The 25,135-nt window shown below is 38.7% G+C and overlaps 1 protein-coding gene across 1 annotated transcript in view; it reads right to left on the reverse strand.

The window, feature by feature from the left end:
* The window catches only part of EPB41L4A (erythrocyte membrane protein band 4.1 like 4A), a 79,196-nt gene that overhangs the window by 20,343 nt on the left and 33,718 nt on the right, over nt 1–25,135 (reverse strand). Inside the window, 6 exon segments of the mRNA XM_009869629.1 lie at nt 1,184–1,297; nt 3,712–3,795; nt 7,270–7,351; nt 14,406–14,518; nt 17,294–17,371; nt 18,310–18,401. Of these exon segments, the coding sequence (XP_009867931.1) occupies nt 1,184–1,297; nt 3,712–3,795; nt 7,270–7,351; nt 14,406–14,518; nt 17,294–17,371; nt 18,310–18,401 (563 nt within the window).

A 25,135-nucleotide genomic window follows, 5' to 3' on the forward strand; every position in this document is an offset into this window, starting at 1 on the left:
TTAATACTTACAAGAGCTCTATCTAACACGGTAAATCAGCATAACTCTATTGACTTGGAGAGAGCTATGCTGATTTACTTTAACTCAGGCATGAGGTCACTAAGCGTACACCATAGGTGAGTTTCTGCACTCCATTCTAGACAGCTAACGGCAGATAAACAGTCTGCAGCAGCTCAGAAATCTGACAAATCTAAAATCTCCACATCAGCATATTAAATTTCCTCATAGATAGAGCTCCATCATCAGAGACCCCTTTGCAAATCTGGCTTTGAAAGCCAAACAGGTAATGACTTCCAGAAATGTCAGAAGGAGATGTAACCCCCAGGTGCTGGCTTATATGGCAATCCAAGAAGACCACCATGAATACAGCACAGGAGCTATGCTTAGTAGAAGGAAAACCCCTTAACTATAATCCTTAATTTATCCTTAACTAAAAGACTGCACCAGTATGTTGCTTCACAACAGAACACAGCACCAGGGTACCTCAGCAATGAAAGCAGCTTCTCAGCAGGACAAATTATCCCATGTAAGATGTGGACTCTCAAAATTGTCACTTCAGAACTGTCTCTGTAATTTGCATTTTGGACATACTCCAGGACTTATAGCACAGAATCTGCATCCGTTTAATCTCAATTCTCTACATTACTCAATTCAGCATGTACCCATTAAAAATACATAAAATATTTCATACTTGTATTTTTGCTTGCAACTTCTCTAATGTAAAGTAATTCACACATGAGACTGAAGAAGATAGCTTTATGGCTCAATCATTTAATCTTTGTTGTACTCAAAACAAATCAATGTACTTAAACTAAAATACTGCTCTGAATTAGAAGCACATTGTCAAGCAAGCAACATCCATCAATCTTTTCCTTCACCAGTGAAAAACAGTTGCAGAAACTGAAAGGATCTTGCATGTGTCAATAACACAATTTCTTATATTTTTCCCATCATTTTCCCAGTTCCCAGAACAGCACACAAGCAAAACACCTGACTAAAGCTTCCTTTCCAGAAGTAGGTCTGATATTATCGCTCAGGTTTTTTATTTAACAACTAGCACCTAGAGTACCCCTCTTCCCAGGACCCAGCTGTTTCCCCAAGAGTCTTTACTGAACATGAAGCATGCAGGACCTCAAGCCTTCTGCTATGAGAAGTTAACACTAATTAACCTCAGGGCTCTTACCTCCTGCGGACAGGCTGTCCAGACTCATTCTCGCTGCCACCTGACGGGTTCCGTCGCCGAGAGTAAGGAAACTTTGGTGATTTATTGCGGTCACTGGGAGAATTATACAGTCCACTAAGGTTAAAAAGGAAGAGCAGTTAGCTTTAAAACCTCAAGGACAATTAGGCCAGCTAACTGAGATTCAGCCTACAATAATGAGAGGGCTCAAACACATACCCTCTCCATATACATATTCAGATATAAAAGTGTGTCTATGCGTGTGCTATGTAAACACAGATAGCATTGCTTTCCAGCAATTATTCTACACTGAACATTGAAAATGTAAGAGAGAGGCCTCTTGATATTGTCAAACCAACAGCTTTAAGTTTACAAAATGCAGAATCAAGTATATACACACTCTTTTAGCACAATAAAATTCATATGCTTTAGTATGTTATCCAAACCAGAGCTAAGCACCACTATTCTTTATGTTTTCCATGAATATAAATATGAAAAAAGCATTCCTGACACAACATACACCTTCATCACAGAGCTAACGCTTGGGACTGTGAAACAATTTTAGCTCTCTGCTGTTCATCCATGAAGCCTTCTGCCAATGGTGTGGAGGTATTTCAATCTTCAGTTTATGTACTAAAGCCTAGGTGGGACCCAATAGGTTGAGTTGTTACCAAATTACATGTAGATTATCAAATGTCTGTATGGATTACTCTGTGATATCTTCCTACAGAAGTGTAAATGCCTCTTCCAGCAGTGTAACAGAGCCTGCGACGGAATATGTATCCCTGTAAGACGCTCTAATAATGTTCCATATCTTTTTGGAGGAAGGATGCTAAACTCAAACACAGATCTCTATTTAACATTGCTTAGCCCTTTTCACAACAACTATGTGGTAAATATGACCTTCTCACCAAATTCCAGTCAAAGTGTGTTTCTGCTTTCCTAAAACCCTCTGGCCTCCAAATCAGAAACACTCTTCTTCACCTGCTTCTGCAGACTGCTGATTGCAACACTACTCTACACACCTGAAAAGTTGCAACAGGCATCTCAATAAGAATTATTAATAGAAGCTGTGAAAGCCTCTGTGCTGCATACAGTCTGCTTATGTGCCTAAAACTGTGTAGTCCTTTAGAATAGCTGGACTTGCAAAAACTCAATCCTACCATTCTTTGTCTCCTATGACACCAAATTTCCTGCTATCCTGACAGCAATTTTAACAGAGACCCATAATGTGATGAGCTGACACCACTGCTGCTTTAGAAGTCACAAATAAATGTCTATAACATCAAGAGAACATTTGCACACTGCCCTGTCCTTACTCTGAACATTTTATGTTTACAGGAGCACATAGAGTAAATCATTCTCATGCCCCAAAAGACACACCTTATATACATCTGAATCATCTGGTTCAGTGGCCCGTTTCCAATAGCGGCCACAAGCTACCACCTATAGGAAGCAAAAAAGATGAATATGTATGACAGCTCCCCAGCGCTCTCACAGTCCTCCACTATTCCCAGTCCAGGGGATTTATTGAGTCAGCTGCTACACCCGCTGTCCTTAGAATCTCTTATGGATTTCTCTTTTGTGACTCTTGGGAATCTATTAACTTCCAGCACCTCTTGAAAAGGAGGACCACAGGTCTCCTACTCATGGTGAGTCACTACTCACTGCCTTTCTCAACACTTTAAAACCACCTTCAGTATCTTCATTTGGATCACATGTTCCTATACTAGAAAAACACAATGCTGATCTCTTTCTCCCTTCTCTGTACTGCTCATGACTTTCTAAATCACATACCCTAAAATTATGCCTTTCCGAGCCTGAAGGAAGAGTCCTGCCTGGCCTATGCCGTTGCTCTTGTACAGATTCCCAGCACAAACGTTCACACCTTTGATTACCCTTGCTGCCTCTCTCAAAGCCTGTTCCTTTTCCTGACATACAGACATCAGAACTGCACTCACAATTCATGGAGCAAATATACGATCCATAAATTTGTGTAACGGCATAACACTGCTCTCTTGTTTTCCCAAAAACTGCCAACTGTTTTCTGGCTGTTAGATAGTTCATGTTTTCACAAGGTTATCCATCATAACTCCACAGCACCTCATTTTACTCAGAAATCTAGGGTTATTGTTTTGAACCCATATGCCTCTCTTGACAGATACTGACTCAACATGATCCACCACATAGCGACTTGTCACCCATACTTTAGGGGTCTTTCTGCCACTCTCCACAGACAACTTTCACTCTCACTACCCTAGACAATTCTGTCACATCATCAAACTTAACCATCCTTTTTCTCTGTGGAAAGCCACTGGTGACTCTGAGCCACCAACCACTTCCCTCTACACTTAATTTCCTATTTTTTTAACTGATTATTAATCCATGACAGGACCTATCTTCTCATATGCAATACACATTTATTGTGACCCTGTTAATACATTAATATATTATATCAATATCCTTCAACCAATTGTCATGGTATGATATTTACCACTGCACAATATCTAAGACATCATGCCTCGCCTTACCTCTGTGGGCCATTTTCCTCCCACGGTGCGCTTGTTTTACTTCTTTGGGTTTCTGGGCTGTTTTCATTTTTCATCTTTTTAAAGCTAAATAAAAGTACAGATATGTATTTTTTTTAAACCCACAGTGTACAGATCCCATATTCTCTCCCTCTGGCCTCTTAAAAATTAATCTTAAAAGCACACAGTCATTACGCAAACCTGCCCTGGCATACACCTGCTATGTGATAAAGGGGAAAGAGCTGCTATGTTGAAGAATCTCTCCTAGAAAAGATAGATTGGAAGAGGGGAAAAAGCAGACTCCAACCTGTCTTAAATGATATATCACTGTTTGGAACCAGTCTCTCATTATACCTACAGGAGACAGGGCCAAAAACATCAAGATGCTCCAATTCTTCCTTTATTCCTAACATTCTCACAGTGTCAGGTTTTACAACTTCCAACCCACTCATGCTCCTGGGTACCCTGGTCACTGCCACTCTAAGTGCTGGAAGGTGGCTTCCAGTTAAAGCATGCTTTTGCACCCATCTTCTCACCAATGGCTAGTCATGCTTTTTCTGCATCATCATCTACAGCGTCACTTTCTACATGAATAAGCAGGTAATTTGGTACAGCACTAAACAGCCACATTGATTTCCACTAAGCTTTTCAAGATGCATTGCTGAAAGCAATCCACTACAGGTATTAACAGTGCAACTCAAGCAGTAAAAAAAAAAAAATGCTTTATAGATGCTTACAGAGAGGAGGACATAAGCCTGAGTTCTTCGACCAGAGCAGGAGGTGACAGACTCAGCTTTATGAAGGAATTGTGGCTACTGAAATCACTAATCCAGTTTTAACCTCAGCCTGTGGTTACTACAGGTCACTAAGTTAATCATTTAATTCTCACATACTGAACTAAAGGCAAAGCTACAGCAAGTCAGCAAGAAAAGGAATCAAATTACATTTTATTAGGTAAATAATTTTCTTAATACTGCACCTATTATTGACTCATACGTGCATACAATCTATTCCCAGTCTTAGAAAAAATATACGCTTACTATAGACTAACCAAGTAACTTAGGCAGGATATGTTTCAGTCCTGTATTGCAAAAACCAATTGGTTTTGCACAGAATAAACTACAGAACAATACTTAGATTGAAGTTGGACTTAAAAAAAAATTGACTAGTGTTCACAAATCTTAGAAAAGAGAGATAAATGATCCTGGGAGGATTCTGTGTTAAGACTCCTAGGTCATTACTCATTCAGAGCAGACATTCACTTTACAGCCAGAGAGCTAGAGCATGGCAGCTCTTCAGATACTAGTATTATGGCAGGTGGGTTGGAACTACATGATCTTTGAGGTCCCTTCCAACCCAAATCGTTCTATGATTTTATGATTCAATGATTCTGTCTCCAGGAATACAGGTGCAAAAGGGACTGAGTTCATTCAAAGTATTTGAAAAGGGTAGGATCTGAGTTTCACGTGAGATTACTGTTCTTGAAGATTTTTATGGTTTACCTTGAAATCATACCATTTGTGCAGAAGTGACCAACTGTGTCTCAACAGTGAATGAGATGTTACAACTAAGAAAACTCAGCTTGTAACAGCTGAAAAGGAAGATGCTTTTCAAGCATGACTGACAATTAATGTGAGAATTATGTAGGATGGAGTAAACTACCAAACTGTAAACACTTCACAAGGTGTGTGTGCCGACTGCAAACATACTAAGTCTGGCAGACCTGAAAGGTATTTTGCATGTGCAGACAGAGACACAGAGAAAATCAAATAAATTTCAAAACAGAAAGCACGTAAAACAACTTCCAACACTTTTTTTTTTTTCTGGAAGTGACTAATGCTACTTAAAACCGTGACTCAGTGAGAATCCGTCTGTGAATCGCTTCTAAACTGTCCAGGCAAGAAACTAAACCTTGAAGCTGCCATGTTGAGAGCCCCCTGTCTTGGTTCTTGCTCTACAACCTGTCTATCCATTTCTTTTTAAATGTTAATTGCTAAAAACGTATACACAACATTTCAAGCACAAGCTGTAGTGACAGGCTGCTACCCCTTCTCAACACAATCATCTCTGCACTATGGAAAACAGGTACTGCTTGCTTTGTACCTTTCTCTCTCCTAACAAACCAAAGAACAACAGAATGGTTGAGTTCGACACTATCCTCTGAAGGTCATCTAGTTCAACATCGCTGCTTAAGCAGAACCAGTTGCCCGGAAACATTCCTATATAGCTTTTGACCACCTCCAAGGATGGAGACTCCACCACCTCTCTGGGCAATCTCTGCCAGTGCTCGGTCACTATCACAGTGAAAACAGGTTTCCTGATATTCAGAGGGAGCGTTCTGTGTTTCAGTGTGTTCCCACTGCCTCTGGTGCTGGCACTGGGCACCACTGACAAGTCTGGCTTTGTATTTTCTGCTCAATGGCCTAGCTTCAATGGCAAAATCATAACATTTCTTTTAACCCATGCTCAGTATTATTTTCTAAGGGCTAGAATATTGCATTCAATTTCACTTAGCTTGAGGAAACAAACTCAGCTCTTCTTTCTTGAGGCAACTGTTCTAAATAAGAGGCATAGGAAACACTATCCTCTAAGTACTTGCAGCAACTGTTTTAGATTCTTCTCCACAGGTCAGCCCAGATACCCAGTATGTGAAGCCGACAGCTTCAATGCAGAGATAAGGCCAGAGTTACTCAGCTCAAACAAACCTGTCAAGGTTGCTGAGCATACAGACATTCGGCCAACTAGGCAAAAAAGTTAGGTGCTGAGTTTTTGACTCATTTTGTCAGATCACTCTTTTTTGATTTACACATCTAAATTCTACCTAAAATAAAAGGTGGGGATATAGATCGCTTTCTGAATTTGAGCCTTACCTCTTTTTCTCAAATATGCCTAAAAATCAGAGATGTGCACTTCAGCACTGATAATTAAATGCAGCAGACCACCCAAATCCAGAGGAGCCCTGGCAATTCACTCCTCCTAAGGATCAGGCACACACACTCCTGAGTTTTGTTCTGAATTTAGCGGTGTAAGGGGTAACAGACTGCAACATTAACAGCGCTGCTGGCAGAGAGGCCACCATGCACAGCTCTTTCCTGCTCACACATCCCAAGCAAAGTTTGCACTCTGCAGAGGCAGAAGGCACAGGCCCCGAGGGCCCTGCCAGCCAGCCCACAGCTCCCAGGGCACAGACACACAGGACTCCACAGGACTATCACGACTAGTGACCCTTGGGTCATTATCTGCTGTGTTTTTTTCCTATATTCTGTATATTTCTGTATTTCTCTATTTAAAACTGCAACTGTTTGCCTTCCCACTAACTTGTTCCGATTCATGGGTTTCCAAAATTTTTGTCACCTGGAATCCCTGTTCCAGACGCATCAAAAGATCAGGATTTGTTAAAATTAATTACTGGGGAACATTCTCTGACCTTTGTCAGCAGAAGATCACACGGTCCTGAATTTCAAGGCAGGATAAACTGTTACTAACGTTTACTACATGTGTTCTTCTATCCAATGCAATACAGTCTCATAAAAGCTGCAATGGAGCTGCTAGTCTACGTACCTTTTCACAGGGGAAGGTGCAATAATTTTGGTAGTTCCTTCATTTTCCCCACTAGTTGTAATCTGGCTCATGATCTTAGATCCTGGGGGAAAGAAAACACAAACAAACCAGTCCTGTAGCATAGAAGCTTGCACACATACTCAGCATAATCACTTACTGAACATCATGAGAGATAAAAGAGATACCTAAGATATCTGGTGCATGTTCTACTTGTTAAGGTTGTTTAAGGATCACTCTTTTGTGTTTTATCCTTATTTTTAGCTATACCACATCACAAGAAAGTTTACCATGGGGGGCATTCATCACTTTTCCACAGGAGGCACAGGAATTTGAAGCTGTTCTCAAAGGGATACTATGTCATTGTCACCAGAAGGGAATTTCCAGCTCAGTCACCAATGAGAAGAAAGGTGTGAGGACATTATAGGTTATGAAGAAGTTTGGAAATCTCCAGTGTAATAACTATGAACTTTAAAACAATTGTTAGATTAGGTGGTAAAGCCGAATGAGTACCTTTGTTCTAAGAAACCATTTCAGACTGATGCAGCAACACAGTGCAACGCAACACTAATATGTCCTAATATATTGAGAGCAGCCCTGCAGAGAAGGACTTGGGGATGTTGATACATTAAAAACTGAGTATGAGCCAGCGATGTGCACTCACAGCCCAGAAAGCTAATGACATCCTGGGCTGCATCAGGAAAAGCATAGCCAGAAGGTCGAGGGAGGTGATTCTGCCTCTCTGCTCTGCTCTGCTCTCATGAGACTGACCTGCAGTGCTGTTTTCAGCTCTGGGGCTCCCAACATAAAAAAGATATGGACCTGTTGGCGCAGGTCCAGAAGAAGGGCTACAAAGATGATGGGATAGAATATCTCTGCTATGAGGAAAGGCTGAGAGACTTGGTGCTGTTTAACCTGGAAAAAAGAAGGATCCAGGAAGACCTTATAGTGACTTTCCAGTGTTTAAAGGGGTCCTACAGCAAAGTCCTATAGCACTCTTTATAGGGAAGTATAGTGACAGGACAAGGGGTAACAGTTTCAAACTGAAAGAGAATCGATTCGGATCAGATATTAGGAAGAAATTCTTGTATGTGAGGGTGGTAAGACACTGGAACAGGTTGCCCAGGGAAGCTGTTGAAGTCCTCTCCCTGGAAGTGTTCAAGGCCAGGCTGGATGGGGCTTTTGAGCAACCTAGTAACCTCATCTAGTGGAAGGCATCCTTGCCCATGGCAAGGGTGTTGGAACTAGATGATCTTTAAGGTCTCTTCCAACCCAAATCATTCTATGATTCCATGATCCTAAATTATGACCAGGAAAATAATAACTGTAAATTGCTGGGGGAAATCCCATGGGACAGGGTACTAGAAGGTAAAGGGGCCCAAGATAGTTGGTTAAGATTCAAGGACCACTTCTTCCAAGCTCAAGATCAGTGCATCCCAACAGGCAGGAATCAAGAAAGTGAGCCAGGAGGCCTGCATGGTTAACCAGGGAACTGCTGGTCAGAATTACTGAAAAAAATCTTTCTTGAATGAAAGTGGATGAGAAAATTATCAGAAAAAGAATCGCCAATCTTCATTAAGGTCACAAAAGACTGCTACAAAGTCTTCCTCTGATCTCTAAAAAAAAAGAGGATGTCTTAGTCAAAAATCACATATAAATAAAGACGACAGCAGAAACAGGAAAAAGAAATTTCCTGCCTTTAAGGAAGGCACTGGTAGTGAAATTAAAATGGAGTAGGTCAAGGTGTTAAACTACAAGGGTATTTTTTACTGTGTAGTTCCCCTATTTACCATTCTACTATTTTAACAAGTACTCAGTTGAGGGTAAACCAATGAAAAGACAACATACCAGTGTTTATTGCACACAGGAAGAATCTATCCAGAAATACAAAACAGATTTCTACTGAAACAAGACCTCATATTAGTCACCATGCCTGAGGGTATTTAAAAGATAGGTCGATGTGGGACCTGGTTTAGTGGCAGGCTTGGCAGTGTTAGGTTAACAGTTGGACTCAATGATCTTAAAGGTCTTTTCTAGCCTAAATGATCCTATCAGCTGTGTTTGACTCCAGTACTGACCACAAAAACCTCTTGCTGTACAAATCTTTTGTTCAAATAACCAGCTTAGTTAGGAGTTATCTGTCCACACTTAAAGAAATGGCAGTAATTAAATATGTTCCACCTCATCTATCTTCTACTAATTACAGCACTGTTCTACCAACATATACCTCTGTAGGATACAGTATCCCTAATACAAAAGAACAGACTCCAGAAGAACTGTCCTAACACTAATCTCACTGCAATAACTTACTTACAACACTGTTTCTTGCATTCCAAAGAAACAGGCCTCTCAGAAATACCTTAGATAGCCTGAAATCTTGAACACCTCACTTGTAGCAGGTTTTCTTGGTTGTTAAACTTTAGCCAGACAATTTACTGTCAGCATTCACTGCACTGAACTTTTCCAATAAGGAAAAAACACACTTTGATTCCCTGATTTTGATTTGTGCATTCAATTTAAATATGCTATTATATTTTTAAAACTCAAATGTCGAAAACCTCAGGAGCCTGGCAAGCTAATTATCGTCATGCCTGCTTCTTCTCAACTAAAGCCATATTACTGACGTCATCAGGAAGAAGTGTTTGTATCCAAATCTATTCATAAGAGCAGAAGATAGTGCGATCAAAAGGAAACCATGCAGTAAGAGCTCATGCTTTGCATTGTATGTTACTAAAAGCCTATACAAATGAATGGACCTCCATATGTCTACACTAGCATAGCCTACTCTGTGATAATATTTATTTTCCAATTAATTTCCAAACCTGCAGCTTTAAGGGTTTGTGCATCTCACACCACATGCACGAAATGCAGAAGCAGTCACAACCATCCTTTTTCAAAACTCTGTATTTAAAATAAACTTTAAGTACAAAATAAACTTAAGAGTAAAGCTCAAAGTAAATAAAAAGTAAATAGATAAAATCACACTGAGATTCATTTTGTAAAATTTAACTTTCAAACCCAATCTCACAACTTTCTGGTAGAAGATTCCTGACTTAGAATGCACCAGACTAACTGTTCTAGCTACCACAACTGAGGTTGCTGAAGCACAGTAACGATATGCGTCTCTGGTAATATTTAAGTTAGTCAGGGCAGGGACTGTGACTGCCTGAGGTAGCTTAAGGACTGTTATAACATAGGCAATCTGTAATTTTAATACCTCCCCCAAATTCTCCACTCAACTTTTAAATCAGAATGGCAATGCTTATTTTACGCTACTCTATAGAACTCTATATAACCTAGCGTGCAAGGTAGGGGCAAATCAAGTCTCAGCTACCAAACAACAACAAACCCCAAGCAAAGTGTTTTCCACCGCTGAATAAACTCACACCCATGGCAACAGATCTGGTCACATCAATGTTTGTCCAGGGAGGACGTTCCCAAGGCGCTTTTTGCATGCAGCATTCAGTCAAAAGGATAATGAATGCTTTCATCCTGCACCCTGTTGCAAAAGTTGAATGTTATCAGTCTTGCCCTAAGACAGTAAGACAGAATAATGAGAGATCCTATTCCCTGTTTGAGTTTATAATTTACAGTCAGAATTAAATGCAACTGTAATTATCTGCTGAAATAAAATTGGGAGAATACACAAACAAAGTATTTCTTACATACAAAAACCTTCCAGAACAAAAAAAACCAAAACCTTCTCCAATTGAACACCAACTTGAATACCAACCTAAACATACACAAAAAAAATACGTATGTACTATTATAAGAACATGGGTTGCATAGCCAATGAAGTTTCCTTGTCTGATTTTTCCACTAACCTTAGAAAAACGGAGATACAAAATGTATAAGCAAGTGGCAAAAGGAAGGTTACTGCATTTTAAACAACTGTAATCTGGATGCTAGAAGAATAATCTGCCGTGCTAAAGCCAAACTGTCTACCCTATCAGGGGTTTCAGTTAGTGGCAGCGGCTTTTATACGAGAAAGCTACTTTCTGTCTGTTCAAAGTATCTCTTTCAATCCTTCTCTTAATCTACATATATTTTTACCAAAACTGTACAAGTGAATATTTTCTATCACTGTTTTGGCATTTACTCAAAATTTTAACCCAGAGTTCACCAAGTGGCAGCAGTTCTAATGACTCTAACACACTTCAATGGACTAATCAGACAAAAAAACCCATTATTAGTCACCAGCTCTGCAAGAGACAGCTAACCTCTACCTTCAGGTGACAGAAAAAAAAAAAATCATAAAACTGCATAGTATTTAGCTGCTTATAACACCAGAACAAGTATACAAAAAGAAGAAACAAGGGAAAACATTTTAATGAGATGCCAGAGGTCAGAGGCTGCAGCACTTCACACAGGTACCTCTCTGATGGAGGCAATGCAGACTGAACATGCTACAGCCATGCATTCGTAGCTATCAGTTCATCCAATTGCCCCCAAAACTACTGCTGTGGCTGGTCTCATTACTGGCATCAAGAGATAAAAAACCAAAACAAAACCAGAATGCTAACTGAACTGGCTGCAGAAAGGAAGCCTCTAGTGCACTTAACTTTGCAAACCTAGGAAAAGGAAAAAAAGTAAAGAAGCAGGTGAGGAAAATTATGAACTTGGAGATGGTGGAAGGATGTTGCCGCATAAGAACTATTTTTAAGTTGTTACTCGGTTTGTGTGAGAATAAATGGAAGTCTGATTCTCATTCAAAAAGCTAAATAATAATCTATGTCCATCCACACCCTAACCTAAGTGCCATTTGGAAGAAAACATCTTTAATAATATGTAATACTTGCAAACTAAAATCACCGTGCTTAAAATGTTGAACAAGGCCTATCTAACTTTATTATACCACACTAGAAACACAAAACAAAGGACCAGCCATCAGTGATAAACATTGCCATAATCTCATTATGCAAAAGGAATATTTACTTTAAGAAGAAATGTCATACTATTTTCTCAAAATTTCAGTCAGTGAAAGTTTCAAGTAAATTATGAAACTGCTTATACCACCAGACTCATTGCCAAGATAATAATTGTTCTGGAAAAGTAAAATCTACACTGAGTTAGTGTTTTTAAACAAGTGATGCTTAAAATACATCAAACAGACCCAAGTTATTGTGTGAACTGGACTTTCCTATTTCCAAGCCCAAGTTTACATGAAAAGAGGTGGATTTACCCTAGGGACACAGAACAAACTGTCACATGACATCTGACACAGGGAGAAGTAGCATTAGTCTGCCTTCAGCATCTGAAAGCCTATTTAAATGGATAATGAAAACGAAATGTTTGTCATTGTGAATATCCCCCGAAAAAAAGAAAAAAAAAAGGAGTAAAAAATAAGCTAAATTTTAGGGAATGATGGAATTTGAATGACATTGCTCTCTTCCTTTAGCCCACATTTAAAGTGGGAAATGAAACAAACTAAAATCATTTGAGGTAATACACCTGCCCCAGTGGAAAATGACTGCACACTTGCAATACAGTGGTAATAAATTAAGTTAAATTAAAAGCAAATCAACTCAGATGGATGATACAGATCACACAAATATATATGACTAGGATGGTGAAAAAGCAGCATTTTTATTTTAAGTAAGATAACGTATTTAAACCAACAGAAACAACAAACACAAATTGCTCATGGAATTTTGCATTACGTTACATCAGCAGAACACACCACGGGAAGGTTACAGTTTTCCTCGCAACTCCAATCAGAGAGATCAAAAAATCAACAAGCACAAAACACACAGATCTGCAGCGATACAGACTGACTTTCACTGCTTGCACTAAGGCAAATGTTACTTTCAACTTAAGGCTGAGTGTAAGCTGACAGGTTTACCTCTGAATAGCCACATAATTTTCTACATAACTGAACTGGGCATTAATGAGGTGGGAAATGCGGTTCATCTTCAACTACCATGCTAAGAATGGAATGGTCCACCTAAACAAAAGTCTAAGTCTCCAGGCCCAAGGGTGAAGAGCTTCTTGTGCTCTTACGCACGCACTGACAAGTCCAGATGCGACAAGATTTCATAATCAGAAAGCAAAGCAATCCTTCTCTTCTTATACTTAACTACATCACATAAAATAAATTTTTAAAAAATGGTCATAAATCACTTGTATTTTCGAAGGGCGATACTTCTGAATTACACCACACTTCAGGATACACTGCAGCTGAAAGAACACACCAGCTTTATTTCTGACTCAAACGATGGCATCCAGAAAAAACAGGGGAAGTTTCCAGATGTGTGTCCTTGTTCTATTTTTAAAAATGGTGACTCTCAAAAGTTTATAATGCTGTACTAATCCATGACAAAGAGAAATCTTCCTTCCATTTTAAAGCTCAGTGTTTTTTTCTCAAACTGCTAACACGCATACATACAGACTTAACTCCATGCACGAGTTCAAGTGAAATCTGCATGACTTGTCATAGCCGAAGCTCAGCACACATATCTGATCACATGTAGAACTAGAGCTTGACCTTAGTAAAACGTTTTGCCTCTCTTACTAGATTTCAGGAAATATCCATTAATCTGGGAATTACTCCCATGATCCATGCTTAATCTTACATGTCTCCACTAACATTTCTAAAACTTGCAGCTCTTCCTGGCATCTTCAGCACACAGAACAAATTCCCAGCTCACATATCTGAAGCATCTTAAAATTTCAGAAGCATGGCACTAACTTCCACTCAACATCAAAATCTTTTGGGGATACTGCCCTTGAAATGGGAAGAGGATGTACAAGAAGAGACTATGTGGGTCAAGCTGCTGGAAGAATGCAATACCAACCAAGACACCCAAGTATAAAATTCTTTAGAAAGAGACAGGACTCCTGAAACAAAATATGTTCTCACTGATTGTTTGCAACCTTCACTTTCGTACTTTAGATTAGACCTAGAAACATGGCGTTTCACCATGTTTCACCCACTTCATCTCTTTTACTTTCATTCACAAAGCTGGAGTTTTTAGATCCAGTTAAGGTGAGGTGTAAATACTGATGTAAAGCAGGAGAGAGAATCCATTCTGAGAGATCCTCGAGGACACTGCAGCAGTTCTGAATCACCTCTTGAAAATGAAATCAACCAAAGACCAAAGAAGACAACCCTCCACAGAGAAGGGCAGAGAAGACCTTACCTGTCTGTTGTGTTCTTTTGGGGTAAGTCTTGCTGCGACTTCTTTCAACGGACTGGTCAGGACGCGGGAGCTGCACAGAAGGGTCTCTGGTCATTTGCGAAGACATCCTGCCACTTGAAAACGCATGGGAAATCATGCAAAAACAATTGAAAAAAAGATCAAAGAAACAGAGGATCTTTAGACCGAAAAAAATGCACAGCGTTTGGGCAGCCTGTTTTGTTAGCTATCCACTTCTCATCCCAGCTCTGGTTCTCCTGCTGAGTGGCACCACCCTGACTCTTGTTTTGAATCAGTCATTGGCAGAATCATCAACAGATTGTGTCAATCTCTTCTAGATTTGGCATTTTCTAGAGGAGATAAGCAGATAAAACAAAATACTGGCTTATTGGGGACATGTTAAGATAGCGTGACCTTTTGTAAGTTCAAATATTCTAACATATGACTTTCTTAAGTAATTTGATTACTTCCTGAATTCTTTAAGTTTTCATCTCAGAAAAATGTGTACTTAGCATTGCTCAGTTCCAGTCAGTAAGAGTCTACCCCTCTGCCAGGTGGATAAAAAGCACATGGAAAGGGCATGGAAAACTCATGCAAAGCAAACTGTAATAAAGTACTTTTAGCAACATAGGCCCAAATGACAATAAATTGAGTATAAGTCCCGATTCCTTTTCACAGTAAGGCTCTTCTTCAATTCACAATTTAAATAAGTTTAAATAAATTCTTCTGTGTACATTGTAATGTTCCTCTCCATGTGACTAAGCTCAATGTAGTGTTCACAGCAAAAATGTAAAACAGGCCTCATACTCCTCCCCAAAAGTCCGTATTTGCTTCTTGAAACTCACTACACCAGAGGAATAATAGTTACTATTAACTCCCAGTTGCTTAAACACCTGCAGTTTGACGACTTAAAAGTAAAGAGGTATTATACTAGCAACTGCCAAGCAACTATACAGGCATTATTTATGTAGATTTTCTGAGGTGTGCAAATGGACTCCATTAAATATTGATTTTATTTTCACCAATAGCCCCATTGGGGTAGTCAGCACTTCAGAATTTGTATCCTCTAAAAATCTGTAAAAGAATTAAAAGTACAAAAAGAAGCTCAAATTCTAACATTACCTCACAGTAATGTTGGGTTTTGGTACCTAGTTTATTGTTGTTTTTTCTCTCTCAAGTTAGCCAGAAAACACTTGTGCTCAATTTTTAAGTTTGGCAACCATGCCAGTCTTGCAAATTCCAGAAGCAGCTTTAACAAAACATCTGGGGATAAGACCTTCCACACACACTAACACCTCCACATACTAATCAAAGCATCTGATTTTGCTTTCCTGAAAACTGTCTGCCACCTAACAAGAACTACCTAGAAGATTTAAACAAACAAACAAGGGGTATTTCATATTTCCCACATATACACAGTCAAATGGTGGGATTATAGTTTCTGCTTTGAGCTAATGATATATACAGATACACAACACGGGCATCACTTTAGGTACTACAGCTAGGACCAAAGACAAAGGGGGAAGACAATCAAATTTGATGGATAAGCAATGAGAACATTCTCAAAGCACATGAAATGCTGTTACTGCTGCTCTGAATTGCAAGAAAAAAGCTGTCAATCAGCAGTTGCTTATCACTATTTATCATTAACAACGTATAATCAATATGGTGCAACTAGATGTCACAATCCACATTTACTAGAACATCCACTAGGGTCATGGGAGTTCTCTGCACTGAATTGCTGCAGCAAAACCAGGAACATTCCATACTAGAAGGGAAAGATATACTTCAATATTTTAGAGACAAAACTAACATTACAGATATAACTTGTCAGTAATAACCATCATCTGAACACGGCAAGCCATATCACAAGTCATTCTTTAAAATTATTAAAATAGAAAGATGAACTTAAGTGCACCACCAACACAAAAAAACGTAAATGTAGTGTACAGAAAGGAAGAATCAAGTGAAAACTAAACTTAAACCTAGTATATTTGCAGGCCACAAAACAAAACTCTAAGAGTTTGACATTGCAGTAAATAGAGCCTATTCACCCAGCAGCTTTAAAACAACTACAAAAGATGAAAAACTTTTTATCACCCCTTGACCTACAGGGAAAATGAAACTGGAATACGAAAGGCTTACAGAATAAGCCTGGCTTTCAGATGTGGTTTTGATTTGCTGGTTTCCACTCTCAGGTTCACTCAATACACAACTCTAAACCAATTCTAGAAATAAAACTCTGAATTATTTGGCTCAAAGTCCAGTGACAGAATTGGATTTAAAACAGTCGTCGCAAATTGCCAGATCACATGCCTTGCTCACTAGACAAAGATCCCACCTTACACAAACTTAAGAACCTAAAGTCTCAATAAGACTCAGTGGATACTTCCGGACTTCTTACAGTTTTAACTGCATCCTATACTCTGCTAGTCCTTTGTGGCACAGCATCCAGGACATCTTAAACCCTCTTTCCCTGCCACATCTTCCTCACACTATTAACTGCCCTTTATGTTGTACTGCTTGGTTAACACAGTCTAACATTGAGACAATATGCTTCCTCATTTTGGTATTCCCCAGCTGTCAAGAAAGTCTTTAGGACACAATTTCAGGACTTACAAGGCGTTTTTGACTGAAAGCATTGCCAAGGCTGCTCTCACTTTCACCACAGCAGGCTACAGCAGGCCCTAGTCCACTCTGGGGATCTGGAGAACGAGAAGTAACTCACATTCATCCCAAAACTGCCAGACTCCCAAGAAGAGTCTGTTAAAACGTCCCCAATTCACACTTTGTCAGGAAAACTGCTCTGTGTGGGGTGTTTCTTTCATTGGAAGAAAAGAGAAGACAGGAAGAAAGAATTAATGAAAGTTTAGACAACGAAAGAAATTCACCTGTATCGATGTTTATAACCTATGGATCCAAACTTGCTGAATTTTCTTGACAGAGAGTTTGATTCGTTCTCTGGCATTCTATGTAGTTTGAAAAACAAAACAACAGAGTAAGTTTCATGGATAGATTTCAAACATAGTCCCCTTCCCAATAGAAGAAAATAAAATGGAAGTACATACTTTAGGTTCCATACTTCAGGTTTTCTGCTTGTTCCTCTTCATCCCTACCTCGAGGCAGACTTTTATGGGGTTGAGAACTCCATAAAGCCACATGTTTATGCCCTCTTCTTTCAACTACATTTCTTTATTTCAGGGCCTATAGTAAACTGCTGGCAAGAGCAGCCTTTTGCTTAATATTTCACAGAGTCAGGCAAAAACATCATGCCACAGTAATGAGAATGCAGGTCGGATCTCGAGCTTATGATTTACAGCACTGCTAAAGCCAGACCCAAGCATCCCATCAGCCAGCTTCTAGTTAGACACCCTTGCACACTTCTGCTACTGCTTTTGTAACAGTAAAAGTGTTCTGAGATGTGTAATGAAACATTTAATATGCTTCAATAAGTAAGCAAAATATTATAAAAATTCAAGTTTTGTTATCAAAAAATCCAAAAATTCTCTGCACTGAAGGAAATATTAATGTCTGAAATCCAAATGCCTCACTCAGGTCAACATTGCTACAGGGAATTTATGTTAAAAATGTATATAACAGATTAAATCCTGCCACATACATTTGTGGAAACTTCTGTTAAAGCCTACTATAGGCAGCCTGAGATACTGTTTTGAAAAGAATTCTAAGACAAAAGAAACCACCGAACTATCCAATTTTAAATTTCTTGTTTCACATCATTGTAAGAAAAAGAAAGGCATCGGCCTTTAAGAGCACTCTACAACCAAGAGCAAAAATGCGTTCCCAGGCAGCAAGTATGTGTAACACCATTCTGCAGCCATAACAAGGTTCTTACTCAACCTAGTCTCATTCATTTTGTTAACAAAATCATAACTTCTGCATCACTTACCTGAAAAATGTATGATGTTCTACACAGCACTTCCAGAGATGTTTGCATGTGATCTTGTTACGTGCTTCAAAAAAGAAGGAAGTTTCATTGCACTGAAAACAAATCAAACCAATACTGTTACGAAGGATTCTGCCAGTGAAGCAAAGCTTCATTTTCTGATAACAAGAACCAACCATCTCAGATCAATGCACACGAGATTAGCATGAAGATAATCAGATATCAGCATAAAGAAAAGTAGGTTCTATAATTATGTAGAATTCTTCATTTAAAAGACGTTTTCTTTTTGGTTTCTCATTGCTTGGAAATAATTACTTAAAGCACCAATTCCTTAGATGCAGAAAACTAGGAGCGAAAGGAGATTATTGAAACACTTTTGTTCCTTTATTCTTGTTTGTAGATATCTGCTTTTTACCTAATTGAAAAGTACAAAGGTTTTTTTCAAATAGCATGTTTCTGGCGTTTTCTGAAACTGTACATCAGATGTCAAGGAAAAAAGAATATTCCCAAGGCTCTTTTTAACAAAAAGGCAAGAATAAGTGAAAGAAAGAAACTCCAGATCTGTGATAAACTAATGTGAAGCAACAACATAGAGAGAAAATGCACAAAACATATATGTAGAGAAGAAGTAAGGTAATACTGGAAATAAAAAAGATAATAAAAAGGAAAGATTTAAAAAAAATATTAGCTAACTTGAGAACAATTCAAAATACTAGGAAAAAGGTCAAAAGTATAAGCCATAAAATTGACCTTAAAATCTTTTAAGAAAGACAACGAAAAAAGAATATTCAAAGCTTAAACCTAATCAATTTGCGTTGAGTAGACAGGAGAAGAAAGGAAGTGAGAGATGACAAACTATAAAATAATTCCAACAGACAAAAAGAAGCAACAGACATGGGTCTGTTTCCAACAAGCGAAACTTTCAAATACGTTCACATAAAATAATCTTCCACTTATCTGTCACTCAAGAAAACCAAGTGCTCAGTTTTCTATCTGTGATTTGCATAAACAATTAGTCCTACTGACTTCAGTTCAAAACCTCAACATGACTGGGTCTGTAACAAAACTGAGTCCTTAAACCATTTCCCCAGTATGTGAATTGCAAAGCTGGTATGATTCTTACCAGTTTTGGCAGTGATTTTAGGAAACAGATGCCCTTGCGTTATCCTTCTGCAATGACACATGCCATAGATAAAGAATTCTGGCAAGTTTCTCCCACTCTTCATTTAATAGGGTACAGTGACCTGCAAGCACTTTGAAAAATGTGAACTAATTCAGTATGTTCTCCAGAATCCAAAATTTCATCTAACAAAAAACCAATTCTATCTCCAATAAGAGTTGTCAGTCAGCCTCAAAAAAATCACAAATTACCTGCTCAAGCCTCCAACTTGAAGCAGATAACAGTAAAAAAGAAGCAACTTTGCACCTGTGTTTAGAGTAATTGAGACTTCATTCCCTGATGGGGGGGAAGGGGCAAACAAACAATGGCACAGAATTGGTGACATACCCATGAGCTTCTTTCTTCCCATGAATTATTTTACTTAGTTTAATGGCTGGCTGGAACAGTCCTACGGAATATCCAAGGAATAAAAAGCATCCTCCAGTCTTCTCTCAAAAGCATATTTTTCTCCTTAAGGCATCACAGCAACAAAGAGCAATCTAACAAGGCATACAGCCACTGAGAATGCTGAAAACTAGGATTTATCTGAGATTGCTATGAATCGTATAAAAGACTACATAGTAGATTAGTACCATTAATACATTCCTAAAGTTCCTTTAAATACAATTTAAGGGTTGACAAGCATCTTCATCTCTCTGCACCATTCACCACTTGGATTAAAAATACATGTAGTTTATAAAGAGCAAAACCAGAAACTAAAAATCTGAAGCTCGTTTAAAACAGAAAAAAAAGAAAAGTAAGTGGGGCAAAATAAATAAGTAAGTATGTAAATAAATAAATAAATAAATAAATAATTTTTTTAAAAAGCTTCCTGGAAAATCTTGAAGACTATCAAGAAGAAAAAACTATTTTTACCAGAATTTTTAAGAGTAACCATATTACTCCTTCTCCTCTGGCAATCAGAAACAGGAGTCGACCCACTGAAAGATCATACTGTATTTCTACAGTTTTGATCTTTCGAGGTCCCTTCCAACCTCTAACATTCTGTGATTTTATGTGATTCTGTGAAGTTTTAAAGAAAACATGTCAAAGTTTTAAGGGCTTTTTTAATTATAATTTTAGACATAACAAAAATTTAGCTTCAGGATTTATGATTGAATTTACACTGCAATTTCTAGACCTGATTGTAAATCTGATGTGATTTCATAAAAACCCACACAACTATTTCATCAGTGCACTTTTAAAGAATAGTATCAGATTAGGCCTGTGGTATTGCAAACTTTATGTAGTATGATGAGTCAATTTAACTTCTGTTAGGAAAGAACTCAGTGACTCATTTTTAATATGCAAGAACTTGCTCCTTTCTCTGTCCACTCCTAAATGTTACTTTTAGGTAAAGAATTCTTTGCTACACTTAAATTTATTTAATTATATGAACTTGGAGGAGAAAGCTTGTGGGTTCGGTGAAGAGGGAGACAGAGAAAAGCCAGGTTTGTTTGTTTTTTTTTTAAAGAGACTTCTAAAATAAGGTATTTCTGCCATATCTTATTACTAGCCCAGTCTGAATGCCAGTGGAATTCAGGGAAAGATTCCCATCTGGGAAAAGGTTCTACTTGTCCATTTTTTCTCCTTTTTTTAGTTAAAGTTTTTGAATTTTCCCACATACAGAACAATGGGCACATAACATAGGAAAATTAGTGACGAAAAGAGGGACAGTATAGCTACATTGCCATATGATTCAAAGATCTGACTGATTCTATCATTTGAAGGCATTATTTTCTATAGTGGAAGAAAGCTTACCTCAGCTGGCACAAAAAAAAGTATTCTGATGATTAACTACATGCTGAAACATCTGTACTTAGTATGCAGCAATTTAAAGCAGTCAGGATAAAACAGCATAGTCCTACAGATCCAATTTATCACAAGTCATGGCATTTGGGTCTGCAAAATGAAGCAACTGCCTCAAAATCACAGGACAGACCTACAAGCTTTCTGATAACACAGCAAGATTTATTTTTTTTTTAATTTGGAAGAAAAGCACATGTCTGAAAACTTTTGCCTCAGAATGCAAAAGTTGTTAAATTTTACTAGGGAGTAAGAAAAAAAGCCTAAAACATTCATCTCCAAGGTCTTTCACTAACACAGAAGAGAGAATTAGTAATTCTTTAACTGTTTTCCACCTTTTCTGCAAAAGATTCAGTAACATTGCAACTAGGTCCAACATGATACTGCATACTGTGCACAGGTTTAGGACTTCCTCCATTTACTTTTTCAGACCATTTAAGGCTTGCAAGAGTACTGTGTCTACCCTCGCAATTCATAAATGCATATATAAAAATCAGGCAATACTGAAGGCAGCAAATCTTCTAGTTTTAACCTTTCTCTCCTGTTGGAATAAACTGATTTGTATAAGTAAAGGAAAGATGACTTTACCTGTTAACACCATCAACTTTTGTTCACAACAAAAGGCAGCATTTTTAGTATCTTGAACAACTCTAATTTCTTACAGGTACTGAGAGTTACGCAGTTACATGTTTGGGGTTTTTTTCTTATTATTCTCATACATCCAAACAAAAAGAAACAACGGCCTACTGTATTTTTATTAATGATTTATAGGAAATTACAATCCCAAATTCATTTAGTGTTGCTTGGTGTCTCAGATGCTACTTCTTGCTCCTCATCCTGTTGCTTTCAGAGTGCTCAGTGTACTAAAGGTGAGGCTTCGTAAACCATGAAGGCTCCATTGCTTCCAGAATGGTCCAGATCGACTGCATACTCCAAAGATCTCCCCACTCCTTTGAATGAGCTTTGCTGTTTGTCTAGTCTTTCATAAAGACAACTGTGCACACCAAACAAGCATAAAAGCACTTGATTTTGTACAGTGATTTTTGATCACATCCATGACTTTTGCCAGCAAGGGAGGGGGCAGGATAGCATGGCCAGAAGCTGCAAAATGTTGGGCATAACCCTTGCAGTAGTATCTAGTTGCTGAGCTGTTTCAGTACCTTCTCCTAACCTGGAAGAAAGCAAGACACTAAAGAGCTCTGAGGACAAACACAAAACATTCCCCTCCTTTAAAACATCCTGCAGTCTCCAAAACATGCCAAGGCTCACACTGCTATAGCCTCATCACCATTCTTAACACATGGAGGGAGAGACAGACTAGCAGAGGGGATGCAGATAGCTTGACTATACCACTGGCTTACACACAGCCAGGCGCTCAAATGGTTAGCCGCATCCCTTAATCTGTTTTATGCTGCCTCTTAAATCAGCCAGAAGAGCGATCTTCCAGGGCCTTTGAGATCTCCACCAAACAAAGAGTGATTGGTACAGCACTCTACCACAACCCACCATCCCCTGACTTAACTGAAAGACTGAAAGCATGTTACTAATGCCTTAAGAGAAGTCTGAGGGGTCATCGCTCTACCTAACCACAAAATGCCTCTAGGACGACCAGAGCTGACATACTAGTTCAGGAGCGCCCACACTGCCCTTTGCAAGCAGCTCCAAGCCTGCTCCATCACGCCAGCGTGATGACACAGCTTTCAGGTTCAGAGCTGCTCTGCACTCAGTTCTCTGACCAGGCAGGACAAGATCAAGTCAGCTTGGAAGAGACGACACACACTTAAAATGAAAGTTCATCCCTCTGCAGGGCACAGGATCTCGTTTGTGAAGTTCACAGACTACTCCAAAGGTACAAGGGCCACTGTCAGTAGACTCAGAAGTTCCATGGAACACTGCACCCTGCCACAGATCAAAAACACTTCAAAAATCTATGATTCAGAGCAGGCTTTAGCTGCTGTAATTTATGACAAGACATGTGTCAGTTCCCACCAATCTAGGCTTAGAAAATGAAGAAAAACCCAAAACCAGAACCATGGTAGGAACCCTGCAGCACAGACACACCACTCTTTCTTGTTGCACTGAGTATTAACACAGTGTAAGGAGGAATCGTGCCCCATTACAGAGCACGCTGCACGTACATGTAAAACACGTGCATGTACATGTTACAGAAACATTAACATTAGCTCTAAAGCTACTGCTTCCCAACATTATTCTCTGTCAGGTTAGGCACATACTTGGATACTATCAATTGCTAACTTCAGTGGGAAATAATATGTCTTTATATATTTACATAATGCATACCAATCATAGCTTATGTAACAGACAATGTATTATTACTGGTTACACAAGGTCAACCTTTAAGAACATTATACAAGTCAGGAATTAAAATTAATAATGCTGTGCCAGTTTCTATAAAGCATGTCAAGATTGAAACAAATATATCTCAGCCTTGTATTATATCAATTAAAAAAAAATCTTAAGAAAAACTTAAAAAGAAAAAGCTGGAAGTAACACTTTAGTGGCAATGAATTCATGTTTACGCAGGAATGTTAATCCTAGTTCTCTGCCAAAAATTTTCATTATTGAAGATTTTGCTGTCAAGCCTTGAACCAATCTTACAGTCCTTCTAAGCTGGCTCACAAAGCAGTTAAAGACAGTCAAGAAACCCCCCAATCAACAAAAACAAGCCAAACCATTCTAATATGATGTATTAACACCACTGTGCTTGCTCACCTCCACCCTCCACTACCACTCTGGCTTAAGTGGGTGCAAATGAAAATGATACTGAAGTCATTTGTAATTCTTAATCCACAATAAAGATAAAAATTCTGGGTTTGTCTGGAATTGAAATCTAAGCAAAACTAGACTTTAGAACAGGAGGAAAATCTCTTCAAACTCTGTTCAATCTTCCCAAGAAACTGCAAGATATATAAATCAAATTTACAAGTTCCTGTCTGGAACTTATAACGCAGGATGCAACATAGTATGTGACAGGGAAAGAATGAGTACAGTTGAACCACTTTACTAATGTAATTAGTTTTCAGACCTCTGACACTCATAAGAAGGAGATTAAAAAAAAATAGTTACTATCTTTAGGGTTTTCTGAGACTATTTAAAAGAATACAAAAAACCTGATTTAGATAAATTTCAGCCACCAGAATGTGGAGCATTATGTATCCTGGAATTCCCCCGAAGTTCCTCTAGCATGAGTCAGTGGCTGGTATCACTCCTGAAAACAGCCTTTACCAACTTCACCTTATGAATTCAGCTGAGCTGGGCATCTTCATCTGACTAGGCAAGACTGCAGAGGAAGGCACGTCTTGAAAATATTTAAGTCATATTTAACTACAAAGTCTGGGGGTTTTTTCTGACTTGAAAGGACCCAAATTTTAAAATCCATCAACACAAAATTCAGACTTCCAAAAGACCCTTCTCTTACAACAAAAAATAACAAAAGCGAGTGTTTTGCACATTCAACACTTTCTGGTGTGGTGAAAGGGAAACATGAAAAGCAACAAGTACAGCAGCTTTGCATAAACTCTGCAAAGGAGTGAAATCATTCACTTGCATGTTCAGGCACAGTGCAACCAAAGTAAAAGGCGCTGTTACAAAAAACCGTAGAGGGTTGCGGGAAGCAGCTCAGAAGTACTTGTTACCTACAGGGAAAAAAGCTCCACAACTCTCACTCCTTCATACTATTACATTTACATTCTCGGTCTACACAATCTATTAAAGCATGTTTTTCTCCATTTCAAGCCCTTAGTTGAGAAAGAAATCGAGGAAGCAAGCTATGTTCCTCACGGGGGAAAGAACAGGAGGCGTGCTGTACACTCCTTCAATTACCCACTTCCACATAGTGCATCC

Source organism: Apaloderma vittatum, unplaced genomic scaffold (assembly GCF_000703405.1).
Source record: "Apaloderma vittatum isolate BGI_N311 unplaced genomic scaffold, ASM70340v1 scaffold15255, whole genome shotgun sequence".
Taxonomy (NCBI): Eukaryota; Metazoa; Chordata; class Aves; order Trogoniformes; family Trogonidae; genus Apaloderma; species Apaloderma vittatum.